Source organism: Homalodisca vitripennis, chromosome 2 (genome assembly GCF_021130785.1).
Source record: "Homalodisca vitripennis isolate AUS2020 chromosome 2, UT_GWSS_2.1, whole genome shotgun sequence".
NCBI lineage: Eukaryota > Metazoa > Arthropoda > Insecta > Hemiptera > Cicadellidae > Homalodisca > Homalodisca vitripennis.
This window is the reverse complement of record NC_060208.1, coordinates 3,456,543-3,476,919: the sequence shown is the minus strand read 5'-3', so window position 1 is coordinate 3,476,919 and position 20,377 is coordinate 3,456,543. Positions and strand designations below refer to the sequence as shown.

At 35.2% G+C, this 20,377-nt stretch overlaps 3 protein-coding genes across 5 annotated transcripts in view; all 3 read right to left on the bottom strand.

Moving 5' to 3' along the window:
* The window catches only part of LOC124356065 (probable chromo domain-containing protein LHP1), a 63,642-nt gene extending 61,798 nt beyond the window's left edge, over positions 1-1,844 (bottom strand). Inside the window, exon 1 of one of the 2 annotated variants that reach the window (XM_046807231.1) lies at positions 1,698-1,844. The gene's annotated coding sequence lies outside the window, so the exon portion shown is untranslated. The remainder of the gene's footprint in view (positions 1-1,697) is intronic. The other variant, XM_046807232.1, reaches the window with a different exon arrangement.
* Positions 1,845-2,851: 1,007 nt separating this feature from the next.
* LOC124356063 lies at positions 2,852-8,507 on the bottom strand. Of its 2 annotated transcripts, none has more exons than XM_046807227.1 (2): positions 8,402-8,507; positions 2,852-3,974 (listed from the first exon to the last, which is right to left on the bottom strand). In XM_046807227.1, the coding sequence occupies exon 2, from the start codon at positions 3,956-3,958 to the stop codon at positions 3,008-3,010; it is 951 nt and encodes a 316-aa protein (XP_046663183.1). In that variant the 5' UTR covers positions 3,959-3,974; positions 8,402-8,507; the 3' UTR covers positions 2,852-3,007. The 2 variants fall into 2 exon arrangements, with proteins under 2 accessions (XP_046663183.1, XP_046663184.1); XM_046807228.1 differs by lacking the exon at positions 8,402-8,507 and adding an exon at positions 4,082-4,358.
* Positions 8,508-18,872: 10,365 nt separating this feature from the next.
* LOC124356062 (heterochromatin protein 1-like) overlaps positions 18,873-20,377 on the bottom strand; it is a 29,232-nt gene continuing 27,727 nt past the window's right edge. Inside the window, exon 5 of the mRNA XM_046807225.1 lies at positions 18,873-19,136. Within this exon, the coding sequence (XP_046663181.1) occupies positions 19,109-19,136 (28 nt within the window). The 3' untranslated portion in view covers positions 18,873-19,108. The remainder of the gene's footprint in view (positions 19,137-20,377) is intronic.

The window sequence follows — 20,377 nt, the reverse complement described above, 5'->3', positions numbered from 1 at the left end:
AAAACCATATATATTTTTGTTCAGGAGGATGAGCAGAATACGTTGATAATGTGAAATTCGTGATTTGCGAGGTCGGCCTTTAACTCATAGATACCTTAAATTAACTTATTGTGTACGATTTGTGCATATCGAAGTTGGCATATAATATATCAAACTGTTCAATAAAAACAACTGAATAACGAGTGTAAGCCGCTTATAGATTACGAAACTTGGTTATTTTTAAACAAAACAACACTAATTATTTATTTTACTAAATCACTCCCGTGAAAGAGAAATACTTTTCAAAACTTGCCTATACTACTTGAATAAATAATAACTTCAAATAATATTAGCCTACATACTTGCAACAAGAAACATAAACAAACTAACCATTTATACATAAACAACAAAAAAATAACAAGAACGAAAATTAAATACAATATTCTTCTTCTCTCAGGCTTGTAGCAGGATTGTAAAGTACCAAACTTCATACTAATCAGTATATTTATTTGGTAAATATTAAGATCAGCGACTACCGCTCCAATCGCCGTAATTTTTTGCATACTAACACAGGTTAATTTTCACCGAAAAAAATAGTCCAGACTATCGCTAACATATAAAAACCAGTTTTTCGGCAGTACAATGTTGGCAATACAAAACACATAAATAGAAAGATTTTCGACTATCAAACTAAAAAACAATGGCTGACCATGGTCGTTTTGATGAGTTGACAGTAGTTACGTGACAAACAGGAAAGTTTCTGATTGGCCGGGAAGATCACGTGAACTATAGGACGGCTTCGATTGATCGCCAGACGTAAACAAACAAACTCACATGGACAAGGAATAATTAGTGAAGTTATTGACATGGCGTGCGATGGTTCTTATCACACGCTAAAAAGACCCTAGCTTGCCTATTCAAAAACTCAGATCACGCGATGCTTGCCCGCTGCGCAACGCTTTGCGCTGCTTGCTCTTTTAGAAAAAAAAATTAACTCGCCCAGTCCAAGTCCAGATCACGCCATGACTGCTTATACACACAAAACTCAGACAGAACTAACGCAGGTTTCATTACAGGCAAAAGATAAGTGGCGTGCGTTTATCACTGATAAGATAAGACGAGTTTATACTAGAAGTAGTACCTGGACTACTGCTCTACGAACTAATAACACCAAAAAAACTAATAAATGCACTGTCAGTCAGGTTTTTTTAAAATTTTTTTTTTCAAATTTTTTTGGGGGGGGAGGAGAGTGGTAAACGGCTACGGCGACAATCGGGACTATTTTTTTTTTCGGTGAAATTACGTTAACCTGTTATTATGCAAAAAATTACGGCGATCAGAGCGGTAGTCGCTGATCTTAAGATTTACCATTTATTTATCCACTATCGAATGCTACCCATTACTTTCATCGAAAAGCATTATAGTTACTTTATAAAGTGGCTTTTTGTGGTGATGTTTGACCGTCGCTGCAGCGATTATCTTGGATAAGATTTTTGTAGGTCTGTCTGAAAGGAAAAGGATATTGTGGTTATGTTATGGAGACCCCAGCATTTTCTCCTACATTGTTAGCCTAATCTAGTTGTGGTTAATAGACAATAAGACCTAACTATTGTTTCCAGCAAATAAAATGAATATATAGCTTAATTTTATATCTGTTGTGAATAGCCCTAAAACTTATAACGAAAATAATTAAGTTACTATAACATATGCCTACTTACTTACTACAGGAAAGGACTAGTAACACTTCTCCAAACACAAACTTATTTTATACAAACAATAACTAGATTTGAAATTAATTATTTAATTGGATTTAATGAATTATTTTATTTTATGAATTATTTATTATTCCAAATCAAACAAGTTAAAAGCCTAAAAGCCAAAACCAAATCAAATTTAACCTGCAGAAACAGAATGAAAATCAAAACAAAACAAAAGTGATTACAATTTTTTTTATCTAAATGCCTTACGGCTGACTTGGCATTACACCATGAAGTCAATTCTCACTTAAAAGAATGTTTTGCACTGGTTTCATCTGCGATTGCCTTCGATCATTATTTCACTATTATGCTATAGGCTATGTTTCTTTTTATGGTTGTCAGAAATCGATTTATTTCCTTATATAATCTTTCATCAAAACTAGATAAAAATTTTTTGAGTTTTTCTGAGGTATCGTCATCAGGTATTCTTCTAATTTGTTGGAAACATGAGTTTCTTGCATATTCAAATTGTGGACATTTCATTAGAAGATGATCCGCTGTCTCATTTACTCCTGCAGTGCAATTTAAGCACAGAGGAGTTAAATAAAGTTTCATTAGATGAAGAGTTTTTGTTAACTGTGACATGTCCTATTTTTAGTCTGATTATATTTACTATTTCCCTTCTGCTAAGTCTCATATCTTGGTACAGTACGCGCGCTGAAGGTTCGGCTAAGAGTCTTTTCTTTTTTCTTTCTTTCTTTCTTAGCTACCAAAATGTAGCTGGTTCTGCTACCATATGGGCATGGAACCACAATAGTCTTTATTATTTATTTCACTTTCCACTGTTTTTATCGCACTTTTGAATGTTTTGAATAACCCTTACTATTTATTTCACTTTTCACTGTATGTATTGCATTTAACTGATTTGTGGTGAGGGTGTTAATTTTTTTTTTTTTTTATTTCACTTTCACACTGTTTCTTTTCATGGGAAGGGGAAGTTAATTACAATTCCACATAAATGTTAGTATTTGCCTATAACCTGACTTTGTTATCAATCAATTGTTCCTGTAGTGTTCAGTTATTTACACACAGAGGGGGACAAGCTATAGGAAAGGCTTTTAGGTTACAGGATCAATGGAAATGGTTGGGGCCCACTGATCAGACTTTCTTCTTCACGCCTGAGGTCCTCCAGGCGACTTTCTACTCCGAAAAGGATTCAGACCCTGGAGATAAATACAAATTGTTAGAACCTGGAGTAGGTAACAAATATGACTCCAAGATAGTGTGGAAGAGTTCTATACTTGAATGTTAGTAACACCCAATTGCCTTTATCAAATTGACCTATTTATACTATTTAGGTACCTTACTATTTCTAACAATACGCCTAAGTCAAAACTTACCAACAGCTCTTTGAGATAGAATGGTGGCCTTACTTTCTTTTCCTTTAAATGTTGTATTAATGGTTCTCTGAAGCTATCATATGTTGGGCATTCAAAGATTAGGTGCTGAAGACTTTCTTTCACATTCAATGTACACTTGAGACATTTTTCAGTAAAGTAGCAGTTTATTCTGAATAAAGTTTCATTTACCTGTGCATGACCCAGTCTTAGCCTAATTATTGTGACTAGTTTACTTCTTCCTATCTTAGCATTCTTAAACCATGGGACCATAGGAAGGTCCCGCTGCACATCCCTATACCATCTTGCTTTATTGCTTTGTTCTACTTCAGCTTTGTATAAGGATGTCATTTCACATTTTAAATGGCTGACAAAGTCACCCATCGGAAGGACCAGATCTTTGATTACTTTTCCTGTCTGAATTGCCTCTTTCGCCAGCTTATCTACTATTTCATTTGGTGTAATACCCACATGACCAGGAACCCACTGAAGTGTTATTTTCTTTTCTGAAGAAAGGACCTCCTCCACGATTTGGGATGTAATGTTATCAATATAATCAAGTTTACAGGCTGTTTTGACTGCATGGATGGCTGCTTTTGAGTCAGAACAAATTAGTACTTTGTTACCTGGTTGAAGATTCGCTATCTCGATTGCTTTCTTTATGGCGTAAAGTTCGGCTGTGTAGCTGGAAGCTATTTTGGGTAAACAGAATTTATAACTAAGATGATTAGGCCTACCTTGTAATAATACAGCTGCTCCAGAACCCTCTGCGTTTCTCGATCCATCTGTGTAAATTTTTATGTAGTCTGAAAATTCCTCATTTATTTGTTCTATAAATAATTTTTTGAGTGTTTCAGGAGGAATTTCGGATTTTGGATTTTCCATCCGATTAATATCTACCCTGCAACATAAGTTTAAATCCAGCATAGTAATTGGCTTCTCCAGACTGTCAATTAGTCTAGTTTCTTTGACACAGGTTTGGATTACTATCCTTTCTACAGTACTTACTGATTTTATATACAGTGGTGTGGTCTTCTTGGCCCAGTATTCGTGATGATTTGCTGCCATACTTAAATACTTTAAATTTACATAAACTGGATGGTTAGGTTCAGACAGTACTTTGAAAACTAGTCTTTCAGTTAACATTTTCCTTCTGGTCTGCAAGTTGGGTACTGCTGCTTCCATTTGAAGAGCTAAAATTGGGGTTGACTTCATAGCACCCAATATGCACCTGAGAGCCTGATTTTGAATAATGTCTAGTTTATTCAAAACACTATTTGGTAAATGCCCAAAACAAAAAGCCACCATAATCTAGTTTAGCTCTGATTATACTGCAGTATACCTTTAAAAGTAGCTGAGGGTGTACACCATTCCTTCCGCAGGCCAGTGACTTAAGAATGTCTAGGTCCTTAAGAGTTTTACTCACCAAACAGCTTACATGTTGTTTTAAAATTCAGTTTTTTGTCAAAAATGATACCCAAAATTTTGAGGCAATCTCCAACTGGGATACTTACATTATTTACAGTCCAATTTGGGTTTGTTGTCTGCCTCTTCCTGCTAAAGATTATTATTTTGCACTTATTTACATTGATTGCCAGGGACAGCAGTTGACAGTACTGGGTAAGACTAGACAGGGCTTCTCGCATCCGAGCATCAACACCGTCAAACCGTGTACCACTACAGACTAATGTGAGATCATCTGCATATAAAAAGGGTTGGATCTCTTTTGGTAACTGAATTCCCACATCAGATATATAAAGTGAGAACAAGATTGGGCTGAGCACACAACCTTGGGGTAGTCCTTTGACAGTAGACCTGGTGAGGGTATGCTGGCTTCCGACAAAAGTCAATTGTCTATAGCTTAACCATTTATGTACATGAGTTATAAATCTGTGGGGAATACCCAGGACAAACAACTTACTCACCAGAGCGGGCAGAGAAACCGTATCATAGGCACTGCTCAGGTCCAGCGAGACAGCAGCTGCAATCCTATTTTGCATTAAATTCACATGAATATCAACCATGAATGCTAACAGGAAATCATTACAACCTCTCTTTTTTTGGTAGGCAAATTGGTAGTCTGGTATTAGTTTGTTTTTAATGATAAACCATTCCAATCTGTGTTTTACCATTAAATTGAAGATTTTTATCATGCATGACATTAGAGAGATGGGTCTATATGAGCTTTCCTTACCTTTTTCTTTGTTTGGTTTTAGAATGCCTATTACCTTGATGGTTTTCCATTGCATCGGAATCTCGGCTCCGGACCAGATGTTGTTAAAAACATTAAGCAGTAGAGTTTTAGCTGAAAAGGGTAACATTTTTAAGATTAAATAGCTTACCCCGTCCAAACCAGGAGCTGTTAGCTTAGTTCTAGATTTTATCGCCATATCTAATTCCTCTAGACTAAATTTTTCTTCCAATGGAAGTTGGTTTGTAGCCTTTGTAAAGATCGGTTGATTGATTTCAGATTTCATAGGAACATAGTCTGGAGTGGTAAGTTTTAAAAAGCTATAACTTAAGTTTTTATCATTGAGCAAAATCTTGTTATAAGTATCTTTGGTTCCACTTCTAATACCTCTAATTGTGCTCCAAATTTGTGTATTATTTTTATTTTCTATGTTCTCACAGAAACTTACCCAAGCTTGTCTTTTTGCTTTACGGATCACCTCCACGGCCTCATAGTGTGTAGTTCTGTATTGCCTGTATGCTAGGGGAGTCATCTTCATTGTGAAGAGTTTGAAGTTTCTTCTTCTTATAGCGACTGCCTTAGAGCAGTCCGGTGTCCACCAAGATTTTGCGTTAAAAAAACTTGCCATCTCCCTTATTTTGGTGACAGAAGTTGGGGACTGAGTCTTCTATTGCTACCTTTAATATCTTATTGAGATCCTTAATATTTATATCATCAGATTTCTTATTTGAGAGTATACTGGATGCAGTCTTATCAGCTATTTCTGAAAACTTACCCCAATTGGCTTTTTTAAAGTTTTTATGAGTGAAACTTATTATACCCGACTTTTTTGAGCCCAAAACAGTTTGTGAGCACAATTTGTTACCATTAATTTCTAAAATAATAGGGTAGTGATCACTACCCATTGAATCACTCATTACCTTCCAAGACGATATTTTATCTTTTAATTGCACAGTGGCAAAAGTAAGATCTAAAGTTGAAGGTCTTCTGCCAGGAGATCCAGTGGTGGTGAAGGACTTATCATTTAAAAGTATGAGTGGAGAGTCACTGTACGCATTGTATATATGACTGCCCCTTGTGTCTTGGCGTAAGTCAGCGGACCAATAGGGATGCTTACCATTAAAGTCGCCACACAGTAGAGAGTAATCTTGTTTATTGGAAAAAATGTTCTTCCATAACTCTGTCCTTACCTTTTTTGGAGAACAATAAATGCTATATATGTGAAGAGGCCCTGAAAGGCCCCGGATCGTGACTCCAGACACCTGAATTGGATCCTGAGCATCCAAACCCAAAACAGCTTCACAGTCAATACCTCTCCACGTGAGCGACTTGTGGATTAAAATTGCAGACCCACCATAACCATCAAACCTATCATTTCTCACAGCAGAGAAATTTTTAAACAATATTGTTTCATTTGGTTTTAGCCATGTTTCTTGTAAGACAATAACCTTAATATTGTACTTACACACAAAAAAGGATAATTCAGCCCATTTTGATTTGATTGACTGAACATTCCATTGCAGTATTTTAATTGGAGCTGCCGGTACTTCCATCAGGGGGCGAGGTGTCTACGGTAGTGCCAATACTTAAGTCTAAAAGTATACTCTTTATATTCCTTAGTACTATGTTGATCATCTCTAGAGGGTCAGGATTGGCTATTGATGCATCCAACATCAATTTTTCAAAATAAGCCTTTGCTTTAAAGTCTTCAAGTGACTGTTTTAGTTTAACACTGTCTACTTGTTTTTCTGAAGTCATAGAGAGACCTAACCTCTCATTTTTATCAGATTTGTTACTTTTGTTCCTTGTCCAGCGATTTGGTGTGTTGTGTACAATTTTTTGCTTAGTTGTGTTGTTTCCATTAGGCCTATAATTATCTCTTGGCTTCCTGAATATAGAGGACTGCCCTACATTCTCTTCATTTACTTGAGCATAACTTAAGGGGTCAAAATAATTTCCTACTGGAGTAGGGTGTGGTCTGGCCAACATATGAGGGAATTCTGTTAAACTAGTTACATCTGGTGAGACTTTTGAGGCATAGGTTTTATGGTACCGATTTTGGTGGAAAGGTTGTTTTGGATTTGGGAAGTATTGAGAAGCTGTGAAAAAATCTTCATTATATTCTGACATTCTATTTCTAATTGCTAATTGACGTTTAAACATTGGACAATCTTTCGAGAAACTTACATGGTCACCATCACAGTTTACACATTTAGGGTCTTTGTCACAGTGGTCACCGTGTGCCTTTTTACCACATGTTCCGCACAAGTTCTCGTTTTGACATGGAGAACTGGCTACATGATTGTACGAGTAGCACCTGTAGCACTGTCTGACTGGCAAAGTATATTTTTCAACAGGTACAATAACATGATTTAGTATAATTCTTTCTGGTAATGTATTGCCTTCAAAAATTATTTTAACAAAATGAGTCCTGTATGGACCCTCTTTTTGAATTTTTGGTAATGCGATAGGCTTCCAGGATAGGTACTGTACTGCAGGCATGGTTAACAAATTCATTTTGGGTCAATATCGGGTTCTGCATAGACAACGCCTGTTATCCGAACTCTGTAAGAGGGGATAAAGATATGGTAGTTTGGAAGTGAGTTATTGGTTATCAGCTTATTTGCGGACTCAGAATTCTTACAATATATAGCTACATTTCTACCCTTACGATTAATACAATCAATAAGTGACTCATTTTTCTGAAGCAACTTACCCACCGTGAATGGATTAACCTTGGTCCTGTTAGTAGAGCTAACTATAAACCTCAAAAGGTCCGGTGGCAGAAGCTTTATATAACCTCTGATCAAATGTCTTTTTGGACATTTTGGTCTGATTTGTTTGATCTTTGTTATTAGGGACTAAATTATCATCTTTACCAGATTCATCAGACTCACTGTCATGTTTACGTTTATTATTTTTCGGATTATTCTGATCATCCTTATTACTATCATTAACCTCCATAATGCTGTGTACAGCAATCTGTAATTCCTGATCAGATTTTCCTCCAACCATTATGGTTGGACCCGTTGAGACGGGCCCAAACCAGCTATTACTAAAATTGAAAGTTGCTTATATACTAAGTATTGAAACCACCACCAAAGTAGAGTGAGAAAATCACATAAATAACCACTCACCAAAAAACAGCAAAACATAAATTTACATTTAAAATAATTATTAACACTTAACACAGAAAACGTGCACAGTTCAAGGACAGACAGCATGCAGTCATAACCTCAACAACTAGGGACGAACGAAGGTACTCTCTGCGGCTAAGAGTCAACCGAGCGGACTATGGCGGGGGACGGGTGGATTGCTCGATATAACAACTGTTCTGCAGACATCCGCCAATGTTTGGCCCGCTGCAGTCGAATATTTATTATCCCTGTTCTCCCTCACAGTCGAGTATTCACTGTTGTTAGAAGTGGACAAGTGGTTTAAGTGCGTTATACACAATTCATTAGTTTAGTTAGTAGAAAAACTACGAGAAGCCAGGCTCGAGAAATTATATGGAGGGTTAGTGAGTTCATGGCAAATGAGTCGAAACTATCTAATGATAAACGAATCCCTATAAATAAATAATGTTTAGAAAGAACTGCCGCGGCTTGTGGTGTTTCAAAGACACTGATTAAGAAGATTCACCATGAAAAAAAATATGAATTCTTCCACTGAAGGGGAGTGTTCGTACTCCTAAAAAATACAAAAGAAAATAGTAGAACTAGACGACTTAGATAAATGTGTTGTTCGAAGAATCGTCCATGAATTTTATACAACTGATAGTTGCCTGCCAACTCTTCAATTGTTAAAAAACTAGCTGAATGAAAAAAAATAACTATGAAGGGGGTTTAACTAGCCTCAGAAAAATATTAGCATCACAGTAGAACCCCTCATATCCGGCCTCGGTTTTACCGCACCTCGGTTTATCCGGCCATTTCCCGGAAGCCAATATCGAAATTTATTTACCACGGCTTGCAGACGCACAGTTGCACGCACTAGTCTCCCACGACTCTTGCGTTATTTTGGTGTATCTATTTGTTTACATTTTCCTGTGTTGTCCTCAGTTGAGCTAATAGGTTTAACCTGTAAACAGTTCGTTGATTATTTCCAGTGCGGTTAGTACAGTACAGTACAATTGTTTTGTTTCATCAAGTGCTGTGTACTGTAGGTTGGTTTATCCGGCCGAATCGTTATCCGGCCAGAGGCTCGGTCCCGTGGTGGCCGGATATGAGGGGTTTCTACTGCATTAGGATTTCGGTGGAAAAAAATTTGAAAATAATAGGCAAATTTTGATTGAAGCTAGTGACATAAGAATGAAACGTATAAACTATTTACGAAGTATAAAACAAGCGCGAGCAGAGAACTCTACTATTGTTTACATTGATGAATCGTATATATTATCATCTCATGTGACTGAAAAGGGATGGAGTGACGCCAGTCTTCAAGGTTTTAAAAAGAAAATAAGTAAAGACGAGAGGGCCATAATACTGCACGCAGGGGGTGAAATGGGGTTTATTCCTGAAGCTTGCTTAATCTGGAAAGCGGGAACGAGCGAAGGAGATTATCATGATTAGATGAACCATGCGAACTTCATGACATGGACAAGAACTCAGCTCATTCCAAACTTACCAGTTAACTCTCTAATAATTATTGATAATACCGCCTATCATAACGTCCAAGTTAATAAAGCACCTAATTCAGGTACCAAAAAAGCAGAAATGATCAAGTGGCTACAAGATAATGGACTGCAGTTTGATACAATGTTACAATGTATTGCTAAGGTAGTATTCGAATTTTGAATTGAATGCTACAATGTAATACGGTTTAATCCATATATAAACCGTATAATGCCTCTATGTATAGTGTATTCGTAGAAATGCTAAAAAAAATAATTTATTGTCATGCCACATAATTATTAATTGAGGGGGTTAGAATCAAAACTCGTCATGTCCATTATGGGTAAATGTTCAGAAATCCAAAAAAACTGTTTGGGATATTTTCTCTTTTGCAACATAGTTTTTATGGTAATTAATGTGTTAAAGGATGAATGTAATGTCTAATAAGATCCATTTCAAGCCTAAAAGGTTGAATACAAGGACTTTATAGCATAAAATAGTTTGGACATGGCAAGTTTTGTTACAAACTGTTGGACATAACTAGTTTTGTTTCTTATCTTCAAGGACATGGCTAATTTTGTTACTGAGAAATAGAGAAACAATTGGTTTTATTGCTAGTAATAATAATGAAATGTTTACAGGTTTGAGAAAAAACACACTTTTATTGTTACAAAACTGTACAGTGTTACAAAATCTAAACTAGTTGTTTTGCTAAAAAAGTAATAAAATTTATTTAAAAGCTAAATAAAAGGCTTAACTAGGCTTGAAAATGAAACTATAACCGTAGCTTCCTCAATAAACTCTCGTGGTTCACACCAATCTTCATCATTGCCATTATTATTATTCACAACATGATCAGCTGATGTCAAAACTTGTTTATAATATAATAGTGAAGGTTCATTTTGCCAATCTTCACTTTAATGTTTTTTCAATAAATTATCCACATCATTGAGTTTTTCGGGTTTTACTTTGACATTGGAAGAAACAAACACTTTAGACATAAAATTAATGGACTTCCCTTTCTTACAAACACCCTTGTATTTATCAAAATCCCTCCTATAATGCTCTTCGCCTCTAACAATAACACCACCATTTCTTGATCTTTTAATAAAAATCCTTTTCTATTTATTAAATTGGAAATGCCAATTTGTTGTGCGCTTAAGCAAGTCATCCTTGCTAAGCTTCAAATCAAAAATGTCACTGACCTTACCATGTTCGATTGTGGTTCCATGATCTTTAAAAACTTGCAAATAATCCTCTGGAAGAACGATCGTATCTTTCTTCCTCAACACCTTCTCTATCCGTCCAAAAACACGATCTGGAGGAATATATTAATGCCCGACTACTGGGAAAATCTGCACTTTATTAACATGATTTGGAGCATCATGTGCAAGCCAATAGGATAACATTGCTACCACCGAAGTGTTCTTATTTTGGCCACAACACCCATCTGATATCAGCCTTACCTCTTCACGATCGTTTGTAAATTATGTATGACAAAGACTGTGATAAATTTGCGGATGCAATATCATTCGAGCCTTAAGCTGCTTCAGTTTCTTTCCAAACATAAAGAAAAACATTTTTCTTTTGACTGAGGATCTTTTGATCATCCTTTACACATAGTAAAGTTGTAATAATATAACTGGCGGGAATAGTATGCTGCCTGGTCAGGAACCTTGAGTAAGACAAGATTGTTTTGGTAATCATATAAGAAAATAACAACTCTATCATCACAGACTTTGACCTCTTCCTGGAGTAGCTCGTAATTTTGTATTATTCATTATAATGTTTAAAACTTTCACCTAGAAGTTTTTAACTAATATAATGCTCCTAGCAAGGTAATTAAAAATGAATAACAGTGTATAGGTCAGATTTAGAACCTACTACAAATACATCTCATTCCAAAGAACAACAATAAAATGCTATTGCCGGCTGTTAGTATTTTTTTTTTCAATTTACACCATGCAGTTTCCATAGTAATTAAAAACTAGGAAACTGTTCCAAATTAAAAGGGAAAGAAAAGGAAAAGTGTAGTAATGTTAAAATGGTCAGTTATGATTCTGTCAACTTAATCAGCCATCTGTTTCTAAGGGACATGGCGAGTTTTGTTACCAAGTGGACAAGGCCGGTTTTGATTCCAACAGCGTGTTGGACAAGACCAGTTATGTTTCTAACCCTGATATTTAACTATATATTTAAACAGGTTTTGGCAAGTTTTGATTCAAACTATCTATACATTTGAATAGAGGCATGCATAGAGAATAAGATCATACTCCTAACTCAATTTCTCAAAAAATTGGACATGGCGAGTTTTGATTCTAGCCCCCTCAATTAAGTTTTTCATAAACAGGATTCTTTATACAACAGTGTTTCGTATACATTCATCTGTCATAAAATTAGTTTATAAACAATACACCCCAAAACACTTTCTATTCGAATATAATACAATGAAATTCAACATAATTTCATTAAAGTTTAAAACTTTTAGTTTATCACAGATCACCACTATGGCCTAAAGTGTTTTTTTTTTTTTTTCAGAAATAAACTAAAGTGATTCTATGTTAAACTTTCAAATGGTATTGCCGTGTTGCATTTACGTGAATGGGCCATAAACTGTAGGGCAGCTGTGTCGGTGATACATTACACTTCAGACTTAATTACGGCTAACCTAAACTATGTATCTGAAAAAAATTAAATCTAAAATTAACTTCAGTTCATTCAGAAAAACTTTCCCGCTGGTGAAAGTTTCCTGACCAAATAATAAACAAAATCCTCACATACAAACTTTTTTGTATCGCAATTTTGGCACAGTTAATTTAAAAATATATTTTATTGAGGAAAAGTAATAAGACATTGAAACTTAATACATCCATTAGCATTGGCATAAACAGGAAAATAGATCTGGCTAGGTATCCACTGAAAGGTTATTCTGTTCTTGGAGTCTACACAGTTTTTTATTATTTCAAGAGACATGTTATCTTCTATTATGCCATCACATATACTTTGTAGTGATTTGATGGCAGAAAGAGAATCAGAGCAGATTAATATGTCACAGTTGGGGAGGTTATTCATAAGCTGAGAACACGTGTATAGAGCAAAAAGCTCAGCTGTATAAATCGATGCATTTGGTGAAAGTTTATATTTCTTTTCCACATTCATTTGTGGTATCAAAATTGCTGCTCCTGTACCTTTGCCTGTTTTAGAACCGTCTGTAAATATTTTGATCCTGTCTCTATAGATTAAGTTGATCATTTGGTTAACTATATGTTGGAAAACTTCCGGAGAATTATCTTTCTTAGTTAAAATTGTATCATCTATTGTATCATTAATCTGTACAGAAATGTTTGCTAGTTGAGGGGGAAATTCCCAATCAGTAGATCTGAAATTTTTCTTATTCATTTCAGGAAAGTCTGGGATGAAGTTAACCATGGAATCTATGGCCTCAATATAGAGTGGAGTCTTTTTACATTTCCAGTAAGGGTTGATGTTGATCAGTAGTTGTAGGTATAGGCATCTGTATCGATTTTGGTTATTAATATCTGTGATAGTTTTATACACAAGTCTTTCCGTTAAAACTTTTCATCGCAGGTTTAAAGATTCTACAGCTGATTCAGATTGTAAGGCGATTATAGGAGATGATTTGAGGGCTCCTAAAGCTATCCTTAGAGCTTGGTTTTGATTTTTTCTATTTCGAACAATCTATGCTCTGAACAGTTCCCAAACAGAAACGAGCAGTAATCAAGTTTAGATCTAATTAAGCTTTTATAAACTGTAATTGCGAAATGAGGATTAACACTGTTTCTTCCACAGGTAATCATCTTGATGATATTTAGATCTTTACTGCATTGGTTTATTAAGTTGTTTATGTGTTCATCAAATTTTAATTAATTATCGACCGTTATACCGAGCATTTTAACTCTTGACTCAATTGGGAGTTGTTGACCTTCAACTTTAAGATTTACAACATTGTTTATCCTCTTCTTTCTAGATACAACCATAGCTTTGCATTTACTCACACTTAAACTAAATCTCATATTATTGAAAAGGTTATCAATATTTGTGAGTGAGGTCTGCATTTTAACCAGTACTTGATCAATTTTCTTATTACTTGAGTACAAAGCCACATCATCATCAGCATATTGTAGGGATATGACTCCTTCAGGCAAACAATTGTTTATTTCTGCCAAATATAATGAGAATAGCAATGGGTTCAAGGTGCTTCCCTGAGGCATACCTTAACAGGTCACTCTAGATGATGCCTTGGTTTGAAACCAAATTAAGTGATCTACCTACAAGCCATTTTGACAATGAATGATAAACTTTTTTGAGAAAAACACCATAAATGTACATTTTTCTAAACAGATAGGGTAAATTTACACTATCATATGCACATGATATGTCTAGACTTGTTAATATTAATGTTTCGTTAAAAGTTCGAGCAGTTTCCATATCCAGTATTAGGTTTAGTAGATAGTCGGCGCATCCTTTGTTTCTTCTAAATCCATACTGAGTTAAGGGAATCAGATTGTATTTCTCTACATACCATTCTAGTCTTTTTTTATCATACCATTCATCACCTTAATAAAAACGGAAATCAAAGAAATCGGGCGGTACGATTCCTCATGATCTTTTTCTTTACCTGGTTTAAGTAGAGCTATGACTTTTATATCTTTCCATTTTTGTGGTAAGCTTAGGTTGTTCATTCCAAATATTATTATATATATTCAGTAGTACGTTTAAGGCCTCCTCAGGTAGGTGAGTTATCATACTATAGGAAATAAGGTCATTTCCTGGAGCAGTACCTTTTTTCTTTGTTTTAAGAACTGCAATTAACTCAGTCATTGTGAAGTTTTCTTCAAGTATGAGATCTGTATCCTTTATTTTTGGTGTGGATATCTCTTCAGCTTGTGGAACGTGATCTGGGACAATGTGTTTCATAAACTTCTCTGCTAGGTGCTGGTCTTCTTTGATAAGTGATATTTCATTATTGCTTTTGTTTGTTTTCAGTTTTCTTATGACCTTCCACGCAAATTTGCTATTTTTTTCTCACCTATGTTTGCACATAATTTATGCCATTCATTCTTTTTTGCCCTTTCGATTGTGTCTTTAGCTTTTAACTGAGCTTCTTGATATTTTTGGTAACTAACAGGGTTCATATCCATCTTGAATTTCTTAAAACTAAGCCTTCGTTGAGCAATTGCATAAGAACATTCAGCAGTCCACCATGATTTTAGTGTAAAGCCTTTTTGGTTACTTAAACTAGGACTGTTCCATTCGGGTATAGATTTATCTGCTGCATTGTTCATAATTTTTTCTAACATTTCTATTTGGATGTTTAAGGACTCGTCGACAATATTTTTCATATTTTCTTCCACTAATTTTGAATATTTTTGCCAATTTGCTTTCTGAAAGTTCCTTCTTGGTGTTTCTACCTTGGATGGTGAATGTTTAACAGAATTTAGAGTCATTACTATTGGAAAGTGGTTGCTCCCCATCGCATCAGATAGGACTTCCCAGTTATCAAGATGTGTGTAAAGTTCAGGGGTTAAGAATGTTAGGTCTATGATTGACTGATTATGAAATAAGCTCGGAATGGTAGTGAAGGAATGGTCGTTAGTCAGTATAAAATTTGAGTTACTGAAATTCCTAAAGATGTCATTACCTCTTTTGTCAGGTTTTTTGCAGTTCCAGAACTGATGGTGAGCATAAAAATCTCCACAAATCATTGTATTACCTTGATCTAAGCTAAAAATATACTCTAGCCAGAAGGAGCAATTTATTGGTTTATTGGTACAATACAAGTTGTATATATTTAATGATCTAAAAGAGTTTGTTATTGTTATGCCTAGGATTTGGATATTATGTTCTTTGATTATTTTTGCGGTCAGAGAGTTATGAATAACGAAAGCTACACCTCCATAACCATCTTCTCTATCAAGTCGTAATATTCTGAAATTGTTATTTCTGATCGTATCATGTGGACAAAGCCATGTTTCTTGTAGGATTGCAATATGAATCTTGTTTTTTGTCATATATTGAATAAGTTCTGCCCATTTTTGTTTGATAGACCTTAAGTTCCATTGAATCAAATTTAATTGATTATTTTCTTTTCTGTTCATTGCAGAAGTTTCGTGGATTAGGACCAAAAAAACACTGTCTTTGGGGTCTATTTGTTTGTTTCCTGATTTATTTTATGTGTTTTTATTATATGTCTGGATTGTATTTCCAGGTTTTTGAGACGCTAATAAATCTTTAAAGAAGTTGTGCTAGTAAGTCATCTACTTTTTGTTTATTAATGACCCCTTCGCCTTGTATTTTGGTTCTCAATTCTTTAATTTTGTAATTTAATAATTTTTTAAATGTCCTTTATTCGCAGGCGTTGAGCGTTCGATTTTCGGATTTTTGTTTGCAGGTTGGTAAGATATATTGTCGATACTTGAACTGGAGGTCCTACTATAGGATTTTTCAGACAAGTTTACCTTTGGTTTGACGAATCTTGGTTTGGTATTGATAGGTTTGTCAAGTGTTGTATTGCTGGGTTCTATTATATCACTGAGTCCTAGAAATCTATTACTTGAGAGCAGAAGGGAATTATCACTGCCGGTAATTGATGGAGGTTGACTGTAGAATGCAGTCTGCTTTGTTATAGTTGCGTATGATTTCCTCTGGATGCTGTATGGATTATGTTTTAGGTTATTTGTTGGGAAGTGTTTACTTGCCGTCAAAAAATCTTCTCTATGGATATACATCCTTTGCATAATGTTTTTTTGTCTCTCATATTCTTTGCACGACTTACTGTTGCTACTGTGGTTACCATGGCAGTTGACACATTTTTTGACTGTGTACATTCACCATTGTGAAACCTCAGTCCGCAGTCTCAACATATCTTTTCAAATTTGCAAGGAGACTTAGCTACATGACCATATTGAAAACAGTTATAGCATTGCTTGATAGGCAACATGTACCGTTCAATGGGTATTCGCACATAATTTAGATATACAAAATCTGGAAGCTGGTCTGATTCAAATATTAAAGTCATGAATGTGTGTGTTACTTGTCGGTTTACATTGTAAATCTTTTGGCATGAACTATGGGATAGGGGGACTTCTCTCACTTATCACTTCTTGTTCAGTAATTTCAGGTTCGATATACGCAACCCCAGTGATTTCCACCTTACTGGCTAGTATAAAAATATTACAATTCTTTAAATGAACACAATTTACTAACTCATTTGCCGAAAAAGCATCTTCACAAATCAGTTAGATTTCTGCCTACTCGTTTAATATGGTCAATTTTATAGTCTCCATTTTTAAATATTTTGCCTATCAAAAATGGGTTGATTTTTTCCCGTCCCTACTTTGTATGATTACTTCATACGGTCCTTTGTTTGATTCGTTGTATAATCTCGACCGTCTAATGTTATGTCTTTTTGCCACATGATTTGTGTCCAAACTGGAGGCATTGGGTCTAGGATTTTGTTCTGTTGGATTAATACAATTATCGCCTTCACAGAACTTTCTTTTCTGTTGGCCTACATTAGTAGTGTTATGGTCTGATTGTACTGTAACATTTTCTGCAAAATCATGATTGACGTTTGTATTTTCTATTTCTAGACCTATAATCGAAGCAAACCGCCAGTTGAGTTTCCATTTCCAATTTCTGTGATTCAATATCTCCTGGAGGGGAGTTTGCTGAACCTGACATTTTGTCAGGACCAACCTACCGGAATAAATAAAATGTGTGTAAATGTGATGTATAATTTCACAAAATTTCAAAGGATAGAAATTTGATGCCTAATAAATGTCTAATTTTGCCAATAGTGGCACAGACACAACACACACCTCAGTTAAACCATAATTTTTTGAGGTTAATCAAATGGAAAATGATATTTAGGTAAGTTTTAAAAAGGCAACCACAGGTATAAATTTAACATTGAAAACTAATTTTTCAGATATTCTGCAAGTTTCCTGGAAAAATCGTTTGTGTGTAGTAGTATTGGTACAAAATACATAATTATGTAAAGAAATGTTATAACAAGTTGTTTAGGGTTAATACTGGACATAAATATTTGTGACTCAACAAAATTCAAGTCAGTTTCACAAAATTCAGTATTTCCTGCTCTACTTGCAGCAGAGGCAACAAGCACATTTTCTATGTTGCAAAATAATACATATTGTTTAAACCTATTTAAGTGTTAAGTACAACTTGTTTAGGAAACAGAAAGGTGAGTGAGGATTGTGCGCCTGATGAGCCAATGAGACTGCCACTTTACCTATTTAAGTGTTAAGTACAACTTGTTTAGGAAACAGAAAGGTGAGTGAGGATTGTGCGCCTGATGAGCCAATGAGACTGCCACTTTACCTATTTAAGTGTTAAGTACAACTTGTTTAGGAAACAGAAAGGTGAGTGAGGATTGTGCGCCTGATGAGCCAATGAGACTGCCACTTTACCTATTTAAGTGTTAAGTACAACTTGTTTAGGAAACAGAAAGGCGAGTGAGGATTGTGCGCCTGATGAGCCAATGAGACTGCCACTTTACCTATTCGTCGAAGCGATGTGAAGGTTCGTTTTGAGCCTCTTTGTCACCGACTTTCTTTGATCTCTTTAGATGAACCTCCAGATTCCATGAGTCAAGTCTGAGACAGCGTCAGATACCAGACGCTGCAATAAATAGGAAGGTGAACTGGAACTAAACTCAATATTCAAATAGTTTTTGTTCTCAAATTTCACATAAAATTTTCGTTATTAACACATTCATGCCTATGTGGGGTTCTATAGCCTCACTTACTCTTTCGTTAAACCCGGCTTGGGGTTCTACGAGACCCATACCTTTACTATTACCTCAGCTCGGCTTAGGACTCGAAAGCCTCACACTTCAGTGACTTATATAGTGAGTTTTACCCAGTCGCATTCACAATACTTCTACTTGTCAATAGGAATATAAAAATCAAAACAATGGATAAAATAAAGACTTTTGGAGATAAATAAAAGCATGTACATAAGATACATTTTATTTACTGAACAAAAGGTTATAAATATAAACAAGTTTAGTGTTTTTTGTTGAAACACCCCAAACACATATTTGGCTCATTTGGGCAGCCACTGCAAAAGGTGTTAACTTTTTTGGTTTTGTTTCTTGCCTCTTTGGTTCCTACTTCAAGGACTTTCTCTTGATAGCACTGAACACACCTCTTTCTACTTTTCCGTGCTGGTCCTTCCCTTTTCAACAGTTTATGTTTTGGTACTGGTCTCTTTCGACCTGAAATAGATAAAAAATAATAGCTTTTTTAAATAAGGCTAATCAATTACATGAGTAACAAATTGTAAATACAGGAAGTGTTTGTTTACTTTATGCTATTAAATAGTATCCTAATGACATGCATTTTTTTAGTTGCAATAGTGATATTCTCAAATAATAATAATCATGAAATATCATGAGCATGTTGAATAAAAAAACTAGCAAGATCATAATAGGTAGATCTACCTGTTTGTTGAAGCAGTAATGGAGGAACAGGAGCAGAGGTGTCTTCAGCTTTGATTAGTTCTCGCAGTAGCACTCCTCTGAACTTGATCATTTTCTGCTTCTTTTAAATAACAGTGTTCCTTAATAACCCTTGTTCCCAGCAACGGTTCCACTGCAACAGTCTTATGCAACTTTGTGGTCTTCCAGAGTAGTGTATAGTCAAATGAGAGGTGATCAAAACAAATCTACTCCTTTCTTGGCTAAGTTGTAATCCATAACTAATGTAGGTTTCAAAATTGGCTCTCCAGCTCTATTTCTCTTTCCTGTAGGTACTATATTTTTTTTTGGTAGCGGCCCGCCTGCCCGGCCATTGGTGGTGGTTCGGAAGTCACCTTTAAGCCGTTGGTCCCCAGGTTAAGTGTTAGAGAGGGCTTCTTAGCCCTAACTTCGCCTGGTAAAATAAGACATTCTTTACTTTTTTTTTTTTTTTTTTTTTTTTTTTTTTTTTTTTTTTTTTTTTTTTTTTGCAGAGTCTTCAGCGCAAGTGAATATTATCAGTACTCTCCGTTTGTCCTGCCACTTGATTTTTATTTCCATTTTCCTTTACATGTAACTCTTCTTTTTTTATTTTTCCCTTAATGAAATCTTTAAGAGTTCCTCACCCGTCTCCAGAAAGGTATTTTTTTTTTATTTGGCAACAGCATACTGCTATAAAAGTTATCACAGTATAACATTCTTCCTTCCATACTCAGACCTGAAACTAGGTATTTAACAACCTTTTGTGCTTGATCTTTAGATTCTGACGAATTGCCCTTTGGGATATGGATTCATAGGAACATAAACAGTTACTTTGTTATTATTCGGAGGCCACTCTGTTGCTACCTACTATTTGTTATTAGGCTATATAAGTAAATACATACTGTATGTATGTATTATGAATAGAAAAAAATAAAGTAAAAAACAGCTCTGTACCGTTAGTTTTTTTTTTGTTTTTACCAAGGGCTTTGATTTTTATCAACCTTAGTTGCACCCCATAC

Coding starts and splice junctions, on each gene's coding strand:
- LOC124356063 (XM_046807227.1), bottom strand. CDS start 3,958: ATGGAAAATCCAAAATCCGAAATTCCTCCTGAAACACTCAAAAAATTA.